The sequence below is a fragment of the Bos taurus genome, chromosome 4 (genome assembly GCF_002263795.3).
Source record: "Bos taurus isolate L1 Dominette 01449 registration number 42190680 breed Hereford chromosome 4, ARS-UCD2.0, whole genome shotgun sequence".
NCBI lineage: Eukaryota > Metazoa > Chordata > Mammalia > Artiodactyla > Bovidae > Bos > Bos taurus.
Window position 1 is genome coordinate 5,734,148 of NC_037331.1, and position 13,608 is coordinate 5,747,755.

A 13,608-nucleotide genomic window follows, 5' to 3' on the forward strand; every position below is an offset into this window, starting at 1 on the left:
CTATTATGTAGATATTTTTAACTACTTAATAAGTGCCTGGCTAGGTATAGAACTTGGGCTTCCCTGGTAGCTCAGCTGGTAAAGAATCGGCCTGCAATGTGGGAGACCTGGGCTTGATCCTGAGTTGGGAAGATCCCCTGGAGAAGGGAATGGTAACCCACTCCAGTATTCTGGTCTGGAGAAGTCCATGGACTGTACAGTCCATGGGGTCACAAAGAGTCAGACACAACTGAGCGACGTTCACTTTCAGGTATAGAACTTGGTTGACACCGAGATAAATAAAACACAATTCTAGACTACAAGGGATGGAAAAGGAAAACACATAAACAAATCCTATCATGACAGCTGCTATAATACATTACATACAAAATCTTAGTAACACAATATTAGCAGGCATGGAAATCGGAGGGCTCATTTGAGAGCTGTAGCAAAAGAGAGAACAAGTAGAATTCAAATTGGATGTACGATGACTCCCAGCTTCCAGCTTCAACTTGTGGAGTCGTGGAATCACTGGCTCATTGAAATTGCGGAGGCTGAGTTGGGTTGGAAGCCACAGGACATGGTTAGTGGCGGGAGACTGGCCAGTTATTACGTGAATGGTGCTTCCAGTCTAAGAAGGGAAGCTAAGGTTTGTTCAAGAGGAATGTTATTTTTCATAATAACAATAATTATTAGTATTATTCAATATCTCTAAGGCACCAGTTACCCAAGAATATTCTCTCCTTTGATACCCTCAACCACCCAGCATTTCCTTAATGAGAAATGTGAGGACACAAATTTCCTGCCACAAATCAAAGCAGGTGCCATGCAGTCTCCTTCCCCCAAGCCCACCTGCTTTGGGGGAACACTGACTTTGACCTGGGCTGGAGAGTTGGCTGTGAGAGCTGGTCTCATGGACTCAAAGCCCCCTCTCAAGGGGATAGGTCACTGTCTTCATGGGATATACATGTGAATTTTGGAAATCTGGGGTCCCCCACCCGCACACCTAGGATGGGTTCTCCGCTCTGGACCCCAGGGAGGCCCTGTCCTCCTGTTTCTCCCAGTCTCCCTCCAGCTCAGACCTTACTTTCTTTTCAAGCAGGAAGTGAAAAGTTGCTCACAAGAGGTGCTTCTGATGGAAAGGTTTACCTCTCTGTGGTGCGGCCTGTGGGGAAGGGAGGGGTGTGGTGGCTGTGATTGAAGAGGGCTGAGGATTTCTGAAGAACAGCAGCTTCTCTCAGGAGCCTGCTTCAGGCACCACGAAGGGCGAGCCATGAAGAATTCAAAGGAACTGTGATCAAACCACAGGCAACACAAACATTGTCCCCGCCTTCAATAACTTCACCTTCTGAGCAGAAGAGGGCAAAAGGTTCTGCAGAGGTTCCTGGGCTTTGGAGAAATGTCCGGTGCTTCCACCTCCATGGTGTGGTGGTCTCCACCCGAGTCACGGGGGGCCCTCTCAGAAGGCAGCCCAGCACCCGGCACGAGGGTGTGCTTTCCAGGCCCACAGGAGGACAGCTGCACCACCCACAGCCCAGGCAGAGCCTCCCTCATTGGCCCTTGCAGATCCATCTCCAACTGCAGGGGTCTGCGGACACCTCAGTGTTCTTCTCCTCAAACACGCAGCACCCAGACCTCTGCGGGTGGCCAGGAGCCCCATCTGGGTCTGCTGGGGGAACCTGCATGGGGGCGGGGTGTTGTCCACCATATTGCCCCTCAGGAACCTAGGGAGGGGACAGGTCCCTACACCCAACTTCCTGCCATGCACCCTGCACAGTCTTCCTCTGCACACAGACACACACACACACCCCATTCCAGGAAACTGGCTTGCTCTGGTCCCCCAGCACCTTGGATCAGGTCTCGATCACTCACCCGCAGGGCATGTGGACGTTAGCCCCCTGTCCCCCTGTTGTTGTCAGAAGGTCTCTTTGAAAGCCCCTTGTCTCTTTCCCCGCTGACCCCAGAGAGATCCTTTTATTTTTCAACTGGTAGGTTCATCATTAAGTAATTCTTAGAGAGATACAGGCCACTGATTTCCTGCAATTTGCATCACCACACTTTAACCTGTGTTGAAAGCAGAGCCTCTGGGTCCTCTGGATTTAGAAGTGCATTAAGATTTCTGTGACCTTTATGAGACGGCAGTTGAGACATATTCTTCTAAATAGCAAATGCAACAAAACGGATCACCTAAAGTACATAGAACTGACCTTAGTTTGATAAACAAATTAAGAGAGAGAACTCTTTTCCCAAAGGGAACAGAAACTCAACAGATGCTATCAGATAGATGACAGATAAATAGATGATTCCAATGTTTTGCAGACATGATTAAGTTCCATCTTTTGATGTGCTGTAGTGCTTTATACAACAGTTCCTTGTTATATGTCAGGTAACTTACTTGAGTTTTTAAAGGATCACATAAAAGGGAATGGCAACCCCCTCCAGTATTCGTCTGGAGAATCGCATGGACAGAGGAGCCTGGCCAGCTATAGTCCTTGGGGCCGCAAAGAGTTGGGCACGACTGAGCAACTAACACACACGCACACTTAGTACCTGGATGACAGAACAGGTGGGAGAGAAAGCCAGGGATCAGAGTGCACGGCAGCCATGACTCCAGGGCGCAGCCGCAAGTCCCTCTGTCTGCATCAGTGCTGGTCACGGCTGTCAGCACCTCTAGGACTGAACCTGCCCTCAACATCTGATTTGTTTTGCATGAACCTGCACCCTGCTGGGTCCAGGCAGTTGAGCCGCAGTGCCCCCTCCTGCCACGTCCACACTGCCAGCAGAGTTCGGCTGAGGGAGTAAAACCCTGTAAGCAGAGCTGAGGTCATAGGAGCAGAGGGGACCTGATGGCCAAAGTGTCTCTGGAAGCCAAGGGTCCTTCTCGACTGTGACCTTGCGATCTTGGCCTAGCTTCCATGTTGGACTAGGGTCTGCAGCAGCCTCTTGGTTGTCTCAGTAAGGACCCCTAAGACATCTGGCTCAAATCAGTGTGACTTTGAGTGACGCTTTCCGGGAAGACATGCTGTGTTTGTCTGCTTAGGTAACTAGTTGAGATGAGAGAGTGGCCCTAAAACAGTAAACGCTGGAGAATATTTACCCCATCTAGTGAGATGGGCTTGAAATCTCTGATCTGCAGAAATTAGACCATGGGACCACTGTTTAGGTCTCCTTTTTCCTCAGCTCTGCTTCGCCAGGGCAGCCCCACCCTGCTGCTCACCCCCTCCCCAGATCCGCCCTGCTGGGAGCCCAGGGCTGTTCTGTCCTCTCGACAGGTTCCCGGGGCTCTCCCCACCAACACCCAACAACCCCGAGGACCCGTGCCCGCCTGCCCTCCTCCCCAGCAGCCTCCCACCCAGGGCACACCACCAAGGCTGGTCTGTCTGCGGCATCCTGGCCCTGCCCACAGAAGACGATTTCTGTAAATTTAATGTGACACTTTATTTCCAAAGTGGGAATGCAAGGAAGTAAAGTTGTTTGCATTCACAGTTTAGAAGTTGAAGCGGTGGGGTTTGCCCTTAACACCCACCCTGGGTGAGTGCCCTGTGGGGGCGGCCCTCTTCCTGTGCACCTGCCATGAGAAGGTGTGCCGGGCGGGAGCAGCCTTTCATGTCAATTTCCACCAGGGTGTGGGGAACCTATGCTGGGGGGTGAGACGAACTGCTTTGATGACAGCGAGTGTACTCAAAACCAACCATAGTAAGAAAATACAAGCACATCAAATGAAACCATAGTGCAGTGTGTGAACCATTTGGATAGAACACAGGACTGACTGTGAGTCAAAGTCAGAAAAAAAAGTGCTAAAAATCAGGGCGTCCAGATACTGCCCGTGCATGAAACTGTATTAAAAAAAATTAAGGGAGTATACTGGATACCCAGCACTCCTATAGTTTAGCAGTTGCTATCTCCCCCCTCCCCAAAGCTAATATAATTTATTCCCATTTTCAAGAACAGCATTGATTTGGATAAACCAAGATTTTTAATGGCAAAGATAGATTCGTTCCACTAGATGATCCCTTATGTGTATTTGCGTGGATGCATATATACAAGAATGCCTGACGATAGGAAATATTTTTATTTTTAAAAATGCAAAGTGGTGTTTTTGAAGAAAGATTACTGTTTATGACAATAAGAATTTAATTTGTGCACGTGTCTGAGCTGAGATGAGCACACGGGTACTATCTGCCTCCTTAGCACAATCAACACATTGTTACATTTTCCACTGCTCCTATTTGCTTGCCAGTGTGAATGCTGGGTGAGGGCCACAGCTCCCGAACCTCAGGCATCTCATCTCACACGATGTTTCACCTCAGAATATTTGTTGAATGATGAATGTGCACCAGATGAGTATAGCCATCTCCTTCATTGTCTCAGAGAACGAGGTGCTCAGCACCGTTGTGGCTACCATCATACCCAGGTGTGTGACTGCAATCATAGCACTACCTCTATATTCCTATCAATAAAAGTGTGTGTGCTGAGTCGTGTTTGACTCTTTGCAACCCCATGAACTGTAGCCTGCCAGGCTCCTTCTGTCCATGGGATTTTCCAGGGAGTGGGTTGCCATGCCTTCTTTCAGGGGATCTTCCTGACCCAGGGCTCAAACCCATGTCTTTTGTGTCTCCTGTACTAGCAGGCAGATTCTTTACTACTGCTTTGTCTGGGAAGCCTCCTATGAATACAGGAACATATTATACTCCTTCCCTTTCTAAAGTGTGCCTCAGAGCCAGGAAGCAGCTCATGTGGACAGTATGGGAACCAGGACTCGGACCCCATCCAGGCTGATTCTCAAACCCATGCTTGTGGCCAGAAGGTCTCCTCACCTCCCTGGCTTTACAGAAGAATGGAGATGAAAAAACAACATCTTCAAAGCTGATTTTTAAAAAAAATCAACCCTGAAAATGTATTTTGCAGAGAAACGCATCTTAGTTCATCGTAGTTATTTTGCATTTTCTTATTCACCTTTTATATGCTAGTTTACAGATCATAAAGCAGAACTCTTGGATTCCCAAAGATGAAGACAACCCAGTATACTCTAGGCCAAGGGGCAAGGAATGAATCTACCGTGGAATATTCTCACTTATTAGAAGACAGTCCTGGTCACCAGGTCATGCCTGCTGCAGGGTGATTTGACTCTCTCCTGCCACCAATCTGCTTTGGGCAGGACCAACAGGGCTGGAGGGTGCCCCCAACAAAGGCAATTGGGACAGTTTTGACCACTCGGTCCCAGCTTGGGCTTTTCCTTCCTTAGCCAGTGCTCTTTTTATTTTTTTTTTGCATGAAACACTAATGGAGAAACATTAAACACTTAATGTAATGTAAATCCTAGAAATTTCCCCAAGGGTGAAGGCGTCTCCCTAAAGTATAAGTCTCTTTTGGCAGAAACAGAAAAATCTGAACCCACGTGGAAAGAGGGAAAAGCAGGTGCAGTGTCCCGCAGAATCAGTGGTCTCAGACTTGGGTGTGGGCCAGAGGACTGCAGGGGCCTGCGTGCGTGTTGAACCAGGCGCCTGGTTCAGATCTGTCCTGGGCTGTAAGCTAATTTGGCTTTGAGCTTCCTGGCAGGCATGGGGAAATGGGAGCACTTCCCATTTCAGCATTTCCACTTATGGGAACTGCAATTTCACTCCTGTATATATTAAAAATCATCAAATTTTAGAATATACTGAGGCAAATGGCTAACATAATTCTCATACTCTGACACCAGTACTTCAAGAGGGACAAATGTCTTCCTGGTACTTGATTCATAGAAGAAATGTGTGTGTGTGTGTGTCAGGGGATAGTTTCCTTTATAAGGGATTTCAAAGTTTTAAAGATAGTCTTTTCATAACTTTTCAAAATTTTCAACTTTAAAGAAATACATGTCTACTATAGTAATGGTATGAAATATAGAATTAAAACTATTAACTTTTTAAAAATATTTTCCTACATTATTCTATATATTCATATATAAAATTAAGATAACAAAATACATACTGTTGTAAATCTGATTCTTACCAATAATTGCATGTATGTCTTTCCATGATATAAATACACAGAGATAAACATAATACACAGAGATAACAAAACACACAGATAATTAACTCCATCGTCTTTTAATACACGTATTTTTATATATTCATGGACAGCACTTTACTAACTTTTCTCTTGATGAGCATTAAGTTGTTGCTAATTTCTGTTATGAAATGTTGTGCCTTCAATGTCTTTGTAAAATATATTTGCTCACTGGTGAAATTATTTGCTTGAAAAAAATCATAAGAATGAAATTGCTAAGTCTGAACTTTTATCACCTGGAAAAACTCTTGAGACATTTTTCCAAATGGAAAGGGTTAGCAAGGTCAAGACCAACCAGTGGAAGGTAAAGATAGAGACCTCTTCCCATGAGCACTGACCATGGGTGAAAAAAGAAATACCACCCTGTTTTTCTAATATTCCATAGATATAAAGACTTATTTATTGGTCATTGATATTTTTAATGTATTTGTTAATATCCTTTGACTTATTTCTATTGGTATACTACTTTTTGTCATTGGCTGTTTTTATAAGGATATGAACCTTCTGTTTGATATACTTTCCCAATAGTCTCGTCTGAAAAAAAAATCGGTGGTATTTTTGATGTTAAAAGCAGTTATTTCTTTTTCTTCATAATTTCTGGCTTCAGTGGCCTCTTTGGAAAAATTTCCCACTATCCACGTTATAAACCAATTCTCCTGAATTTTGATGTCGCCTGTCTGAGGCTGTAAATTATCCATTTAAACCTGTATTATAAGGGCGGTTCTCTTTCTCTTATGGCTGAGACCTGGATCTTCCCTTCTGTTTTGTTTCCAAACAGTTGTCTCTGTACAGGAGAGTGTGTAATTTCTTTGGTTCTGTTTTGCTGCAACAGAAATTGTGGACCAGTTACAGCTCGGTTATAGCTCAGCGTTTTATTCGCAAACAAAGAATAGTACACACTTGAGGCATGAGGACAGGCCAACCCAAAGGAGAGGCCTCCACCCATCTTGGCTCCTTCTTTGTCTCCTCCCCACTGAGCCTGCCCTGTGCAAATTAGGGCGGGCCAGGAAGGGGGTGTGTTTGTTTCACCTGAGGTTCTCACTCTGGTCTGTGGATTTTTCCTTTTTTCCCTTTTCACAGGCTTCTCCCTTTCTTTGCCTTCAGCTGCCACCGTTTTGGACTCCTTTTCCCTATTCTAGGGCTTCCCTTGTGGCCCAGCTGGTAAAGAATCCACCCACAATGCGGGAGGCCTGGGTTCCATCCCTGGGTTGGGAAGGTCCCCTGGAGAAGGCCTTTCCCTCCACTGTTTTAGCCTGGAGAATTCCATGGACTATACAGTCCGTGGGGTCACAGAGTCGGACACGACTGAGCGACTTTCACCTCACACTTTCTGTTTTAACTACCTAACAGTATCATCAATTGAAAAAAAGTCTGTTCTGGGCTCAGGTTTAAAATGATTATCTGTCCACTTCTAGACTTTCTCTTCTGCTCTCCCACGAGTGTCATATCTTCATAGTACTTGTGTAATATTTTTACAATATTATGTTGTAATATCCTTATTTGTGAGAACAAGCTCATTAGAATGCATTTTCTCTTCCAAGTGAATTATTTAGTGATTTCTGACACTGTCTTCCACCTATGTTTTACAAAACCCACATAGGTTCTGTGTGTGTGTGTGTGTGTGTGTGTGTGTGTGTGTGTGTGTGTGTGTGTGTGTGTTATCCCTGGGGATAAATAAAAGCTGAGGCAGTAACTGTCAGAAAGACTGAGCTTGGGGAGAGGAGCCGAAGGCAAGTGGCTGCCCTGAGGAGGAACAGGGATGTTGGCTCCCAGCCCGTCGGAATAAACCAAGACCCAATTCAGAACTTGATGAGCAGATGGAAATCCCTGCAGCTCTCTTCCTTGACTTTTATGATTTTCAGTTGAACTGCTGACCATGGAAACCCAGGTCACAGGATTTAAAACACTCAGAGGTTCTGGTAGTCAGTCAGGCCAGAATTCTGGATCCGTGGTGAGCAGGGTTTGCATTTGACCTTTATGCGTGAGAAGTCTGAGCTAGTTACAGTGAAAATGAAGAGCTGCCACCTCACCTCTCCTGGAGGTGGCCCTGGGACTCTGCAGACAAGGCCACTATCCTTCCAGGAGCAGCTCTGGAGGCGCTCAGTCCTTGGATAGTGTCCAGGGGCCGGCGGCATGGAGGGTGCGAATAGTCGCCTGAGGCTGAGGGGCGTCAGGACCGGGTGCCGCTGGTACCCTGCTCAGAAAGGCCCAGAATGATAAACAAGGCCTCGGACCCAGGGCAGCTGTGCCTCCTGACAAAGTGGCCTGCCAGGGATGTTTACCGCAAAATGTAATCTCAGGTCCCTGCATTCATCTGCTCCCTGGACAGGGCTCATCATTCCCATCTGTGTCTGGGTGAGAATCTTCCAAGAGATGAAGATTTTTGTTTTGGTCAGATTTTTTGACAGAATTGCTCTTTTCTGAAAATAATTAAGGCTGCAAGATTGGGTTCAGAAGCCATTACTTTTCTGCGAAGGCCGATCAGCTCCATAGCACAGATGGAGGGTGGACGGCAGCCTTCCTGTGTATCCTGGCAGAAGGCAGCAGCCAGGGACGGCAGCAGTCAGCACCCAAGTCTGTGTAGGTGTCAGCTGAGGCAACACATGATCCTCAAGCAAAAACATCTGATTTCGCCCTTCTGATGGGAAAGCAAGGCCAAGCTACCTCCGAAGGACTTACACATTTGCATGGAGTTCTGCGGGATCCATAGCTCAATTCTGAATCTTTTGGGAGAAGAGGCATTCTGTCTCTGGGTAATTCTTTTTTTTCAATAACTCAGGGAAGGTTATTTGATCTATAGTGAAAAACAGCAGCAAAGGTTTCTAAATTCAGAAAGCTGGGTTCTAGTTCTAACTCCACTATGAGTTGTGTGACCTTTGATTAATATTTTCCTTCTCCTAATCTCAGCCTGCTTATTCATAAAATAGTAAGATAGTTGCAAAATGCCCACTGCGGGGTTGCGAGGGCGAACGAGCTAAGGTTTATGAAAGCTCATGGCATCCACAGCCGTGTGGATACAAATACAACCTCATGTGAGAGGATGGAGGATCTCACACAGTCCATTTCCATGACCACGTGGTTCTGGAGCTGGAGCTCCGCTTGGCCAAGGCCCAGCCAGACACATGGAGAATGTGCCTTTATTTGGCTTCTGTTACCTCCCCATCACATCATACCCAGCACCTCTCCCAGGCTAGGGGGGCACTCAGGGCGGGTCCCTCTCAGTAGCTTATAGTTTCCTTATCCTTCTTATTGAAGGGATTGTAGGGTGTCACAGTTGTGACCATTCGAGAGAGCGGCCCCTGGTGACGGAAGAGGTCAACTGCCATTCTTTTCCGTAAGACACTAACAAAATGGAGAGAAAAAAAAGACATGTGAAATAAAATGAGAACATATAACCTCATGTATTCTCCAACTAATGATACACAAATATGGGAGAGATGAAGAGAGAAAGCTATAGGAGTAGAGGGAGAGAGAAAAAGGATGCACAGAACAGAGACAGGGTGGGAATGGTTAATCCTTGTGAGTACTGTTTCCTTTATTTCATTTATTTGCGTTCAGTTTATTGACTGCATACTATGCATTATATCACGGACTGAAAATCTACCTTGTGCCTAGAATTACAGTTGGTGCCAAGAAGACAGAAAATACAGACAGAAGGAGGTGAAGCTGCAGAGAGGCCAATGAGTAACCAACAGCTACCACACAAAGCCTTGGGGGTGTGGGCTCAGGGTGTGAGGCTGCCCAGAGGTAAAGTCATCTTTCTAGAGTGGAAAGGGACCTTTCTGGTTTTGAGAAATGAATGACTTCTCCACCTTCCACCAACAAAGGAGAAAAGGCACCCTTTTGGGGGACTGCCTTCCTTCTCCTCCCAGATGCACACTGTCCTAACTCGAGAGCTTATATTTACATGAGGCCAGTCTCTGGACCTGGCTAAGATGCATTTGCATTTTCAGAGCTGTGTCACCTTACTGGCAAGGCAGGACTTTCATCAAATGTTTTCAAATTTGAGATATAATGAGCAATAACCACCTGCTTCTCATTGGAAGCTTCAAAGCACGGAGTCTGCACTAACCTCCCATCAAATGCCTCCTGTTTTCAATTTGCAAAATGGTGTTTAAATATATATATATGGCTTTTAACAGAATGTTGTCTTTTATGAAAAGTAAGATGGCTATCCACAATAAGTGAACGTGTGTCTCATGTAGTATGTTCTATGCATGTTCTAAGGATAATGCAGAAAGGTGGTAAGTATGCAGAATTGAGTCCAAGAGGCTAAGATGCTGTCCGCTAAGATGCTTTCAGTCTCTTAATGCCCTCCTTCTAGCAACAACAGTGGGAAAATGAACTCTTCTGTCTTTTTGGATTTGACACCCTATTTTTTAAACAATGTAAATTTACTCCTAATACTTAATTGTTCTTCAATCGAATAATCATCATTAGGATTTCCCCCTCCCCAGTATATCCAAGCATGTTGAGTAACAGGATTCATACTTACTGGTGCACTTCTGAATCTGGTGAGGGGGTCGTTGATGGACGATCAGAATTTGCTGGATGGGTGGCTGTGAAATGAACCTTACCAGTGTATCCTGGAATATTTGCAGAGCTAAAGGAAAGAGTGAAAAGAGGGGAAGAAAGAAAATGAACACAACAATCTGCCAAAGAGTCACGGTCACCAGCACCCAATTATGAAAACATAAAGAAGGACGTAATCTAAGGGTTTTGTCCCACATGAAGGTCTGGAAGTCGGATTGCCAGATAGGAAAGCATGCAGGCAGGGGGCAGAGATGAGTAGGTGACAGCCTTCCTCTCAGAATGAAGAAGCTTATTTCAAGTCCATGTTTCTCTGCTGCTTGAATTTGCATGTGTTTTTCATACCTGATCCACCATGGAGCTCTGTTTCCTAAGGAAGGTGGACGTGCTTTCCTTACCAAAAAGCAGACCTGGCTCCCGAACAGAGCTCTGAGGTGCCGACTCCAATGCTGGTGGACACACAGCATGATTTTTAAATAATACTTCTTTCTCGCCACCACTAATGTACTGACTTCATACAGTTTATGAAATTTAGCTCACTTCCACATACTCCTCTGTGATCATGGCCCTTTTGCCTTCAGAGAGAGTAAAAGAAAAACACTAGAATGTATGGCAGGTTTTTCAGTGTGGGTATGAAATTCATCTTGATAAAGGCAAGCAAACATCCAAAACAAATATTCTATTGGGTAATTCAGAGGTGAGTGAATAATAACTACTGTTTTGACATTTCTACAGCATACAAAGCCCTTTCCATGGATCATTTTCTGGGAAGAGGTGGGGCCAGTCTGAGTGCTGCTTGAGACACGGGACCTCATCTCCAGGTGCAAGGGAAGATGTGAGGCTAAGACTATCTCAAAGAGCAGAAACATGCTCTCTGCAATCACAGGGCACTTCAAATAACACCGTCTTTGTTAAGTGCAGCTCTCAGGGTCCTCCTGGTGCCACAGTAAGGACAGAGGAAGGTCAGCTTGCCCCGGCCACTCCCTGGTCCCTCCTCTGGGAGCGGGACATCCCTCGGCGAGGGCCCTTACCCTCCATGGATGCCCAGACACAAGGTAAGGAGCAGCGAGGACTGAGTCCTATGGGAGGCGCAGGGTCGGCTCCTCTGAGGGGCCCCTGGTTTGATCCCATCCTGTCCACATGTCCAATAAGGGGACCTCCAAGCACCACTGACGGCTGGAGGAATTGTCAAAACATTCAGTTTCAGAGAGGATACACATGCAGTGGCAGGTGACAAGCAGGCAGTGCAGGGCAGGGCAGTGAATGGTGAGTGCTCAGGGGCCGGGCCTCAGACCTGGGCCTCTGACTCTGCTTGTTGACTCGCAGACCCGCACACAGACTGAGCCCCTGGAAGCCTCGCTGCCTCGGCTACGAGCAGGGTGACAGGACCAAGCTCAAGGCTGCAGTCGAGAGGGAGGGCCAGAGTCTACCTCTGTCTGTGGGCAGGCAGGTCCTCTGGGCTCCTTCCGGGCATTAGCACACGAGGGGACAGGACATACAGGGCAGAGCCTGCGCCAGTAAACATTCTGTGTCTCTTCCAAGCACGTCAGTCTGTGACTAGCCGGCTTTCAGGCAATAAAATAGGAGACCCAATGCAGACAAAGGGAAGGGCAAGCACATCAGGGGCCACAGCAGAATGAGCGGTGCAAGTTAACGGATACGGTAGGCTGGGAAATCAGGGAGCCAGGCCTGCCTCCACCCCTCCAGCAGCTGTGAGATTAAGTGGGGAGAGCCCTCAGCGGCTGCAGCCAAGAGTGCACGTGGCCTCCCAGGGCCTTGGGGTCAGAGGGATTCAGTGAAGGTAAAAGCAGCTGGCAAGTCTTTAGCACTTAGTAGGTGCTCAACTAATTGTAGTCATAATACAAGATTTCAAAGAAATAAGAAATGTATGAAATAGCAGCCTGGCAGTGAAGAATGCAGTTGATCCGGGACAGGCAGCTGGAGAGAGGTAAAGACAGTGGTTTCCCGACGCTGCTGCGCCTGACAACTCGGGGATTTTTCAAAGGTACCAACGCCTGATTCCCACCCACCAGACATGCTAATTTAATTGGTAAGTGCTGTGAGCTGGAAATTGTTTTTTTTTTTTTTTTTTTAATCTCTCCAGATAACTCTCATGGGCAGTCAAGTTTGGAAGTCTCTGTTTCAGGTTTCAGGTTTGTTGGAGGGACCTGGGTGAGTGAACTACCGCTGCCAAATTCTAGGCAGGACCCTTCAGGATTTCTTGGAATCTTCTCCTAGAATTGCAGCTGTATGTCAGAGTGGGAGCAAAAAGTGGGGCAAAGTCATTCATATGTTATATCTCTCCCTGAATTCATCAAAGGTTCCATGCATGTTATGAAGGAAACCCCCTTCCTCTGCGTGAGAGTTTTTTTCCACTGCCTCTAAAACACCTGCAGAATGAAAATGCCTCTAAGGTCACAGCCTTCCATCAGAGCAGTAAGAAGCCGAGATGGAAGCTCGGCAAGGGCTGGATCTAAAACACCATTCGACTATCGGTGCTTTACCTGTGGCGTACAGGTTACTGATGTTGAATAGTATTCTACGTCATGTTCTAATAATGAGATTTATTACATCATGTCTAAAAATAACAAACATGAACCAGAGGACTGAACTAATGATAAGCTGCTTGGGCTTGAGAAACGAATGCAGTTGCATAATAAACTGCCACCTATTTGAAAATGAAAGTCCTCACCCACGCTGCTTCTAGAATCTATTCCATTTAACCCTTTTTCAGGGACAACAAAGGGGAACTTTTTTCCATCTTAAGTGCAACAAGACTAGAGGAGAGCAGATTCTGGGGGATGCTCTATAGACCCATGGCTGATGGGTGATAAGCTTTTTCAGATGAAAGACACTGAAAAGTACAGGCTCTGAGAGAATTTCCAAGTCAGCTGCATGATCAGACCCATTCCCTCATTTAAGGAAAGCTAAGGGAAGCAGGAACCCATTTAAAAAGAAGTCGTCTTCATGTCTGTCTTTGCTCCATAGTTGCTAGTCTTCTGAACACCTTCTGTGGCACCCGATTCCCAAAATAAGCCTAGGGTTGTCCAC

The 13,608-nt window shown here is 46.3% G+C and overlaps 1 protein-coding gene across 2 annotated transcripts in view; it reads right to left on the bottom strand.

Annotated features, from left to right (window-relative positions):
• Nucleotides 1–6,052: 6,052 nt before the first annotated feature.
• Nucleotides 6,053–13,608, bottom strand: part of SPATA48 (spermatogenesis associated 48) — a 66,870-nt gene continuing 59,314 nt past the window's right edge. Inside the window, exons 8-9 of one of the 2 annotated variants that reach the window (XM_002686634.6) lie at nt 10,523–10,630; nt 6,053–9,369 (exon numbers count right to left, since the gene is read on the bottom strand). In XM_002686634.6, the coding sequence (XP_002686680.1) occupies nt 9,246–9,369; nt 10,523–10,630 (232 nt within the window). In that variant the 3' untranslated portion in view covers nt 6,053–9,245. Of the gene's footprint in view, nt 9,370–10,522; nt 10,631–10,955; nt 11,133–13,608 lie in introns of those variants that run through there. The other variant, XR_009494162.1, reaches the window with a different exon arrangement.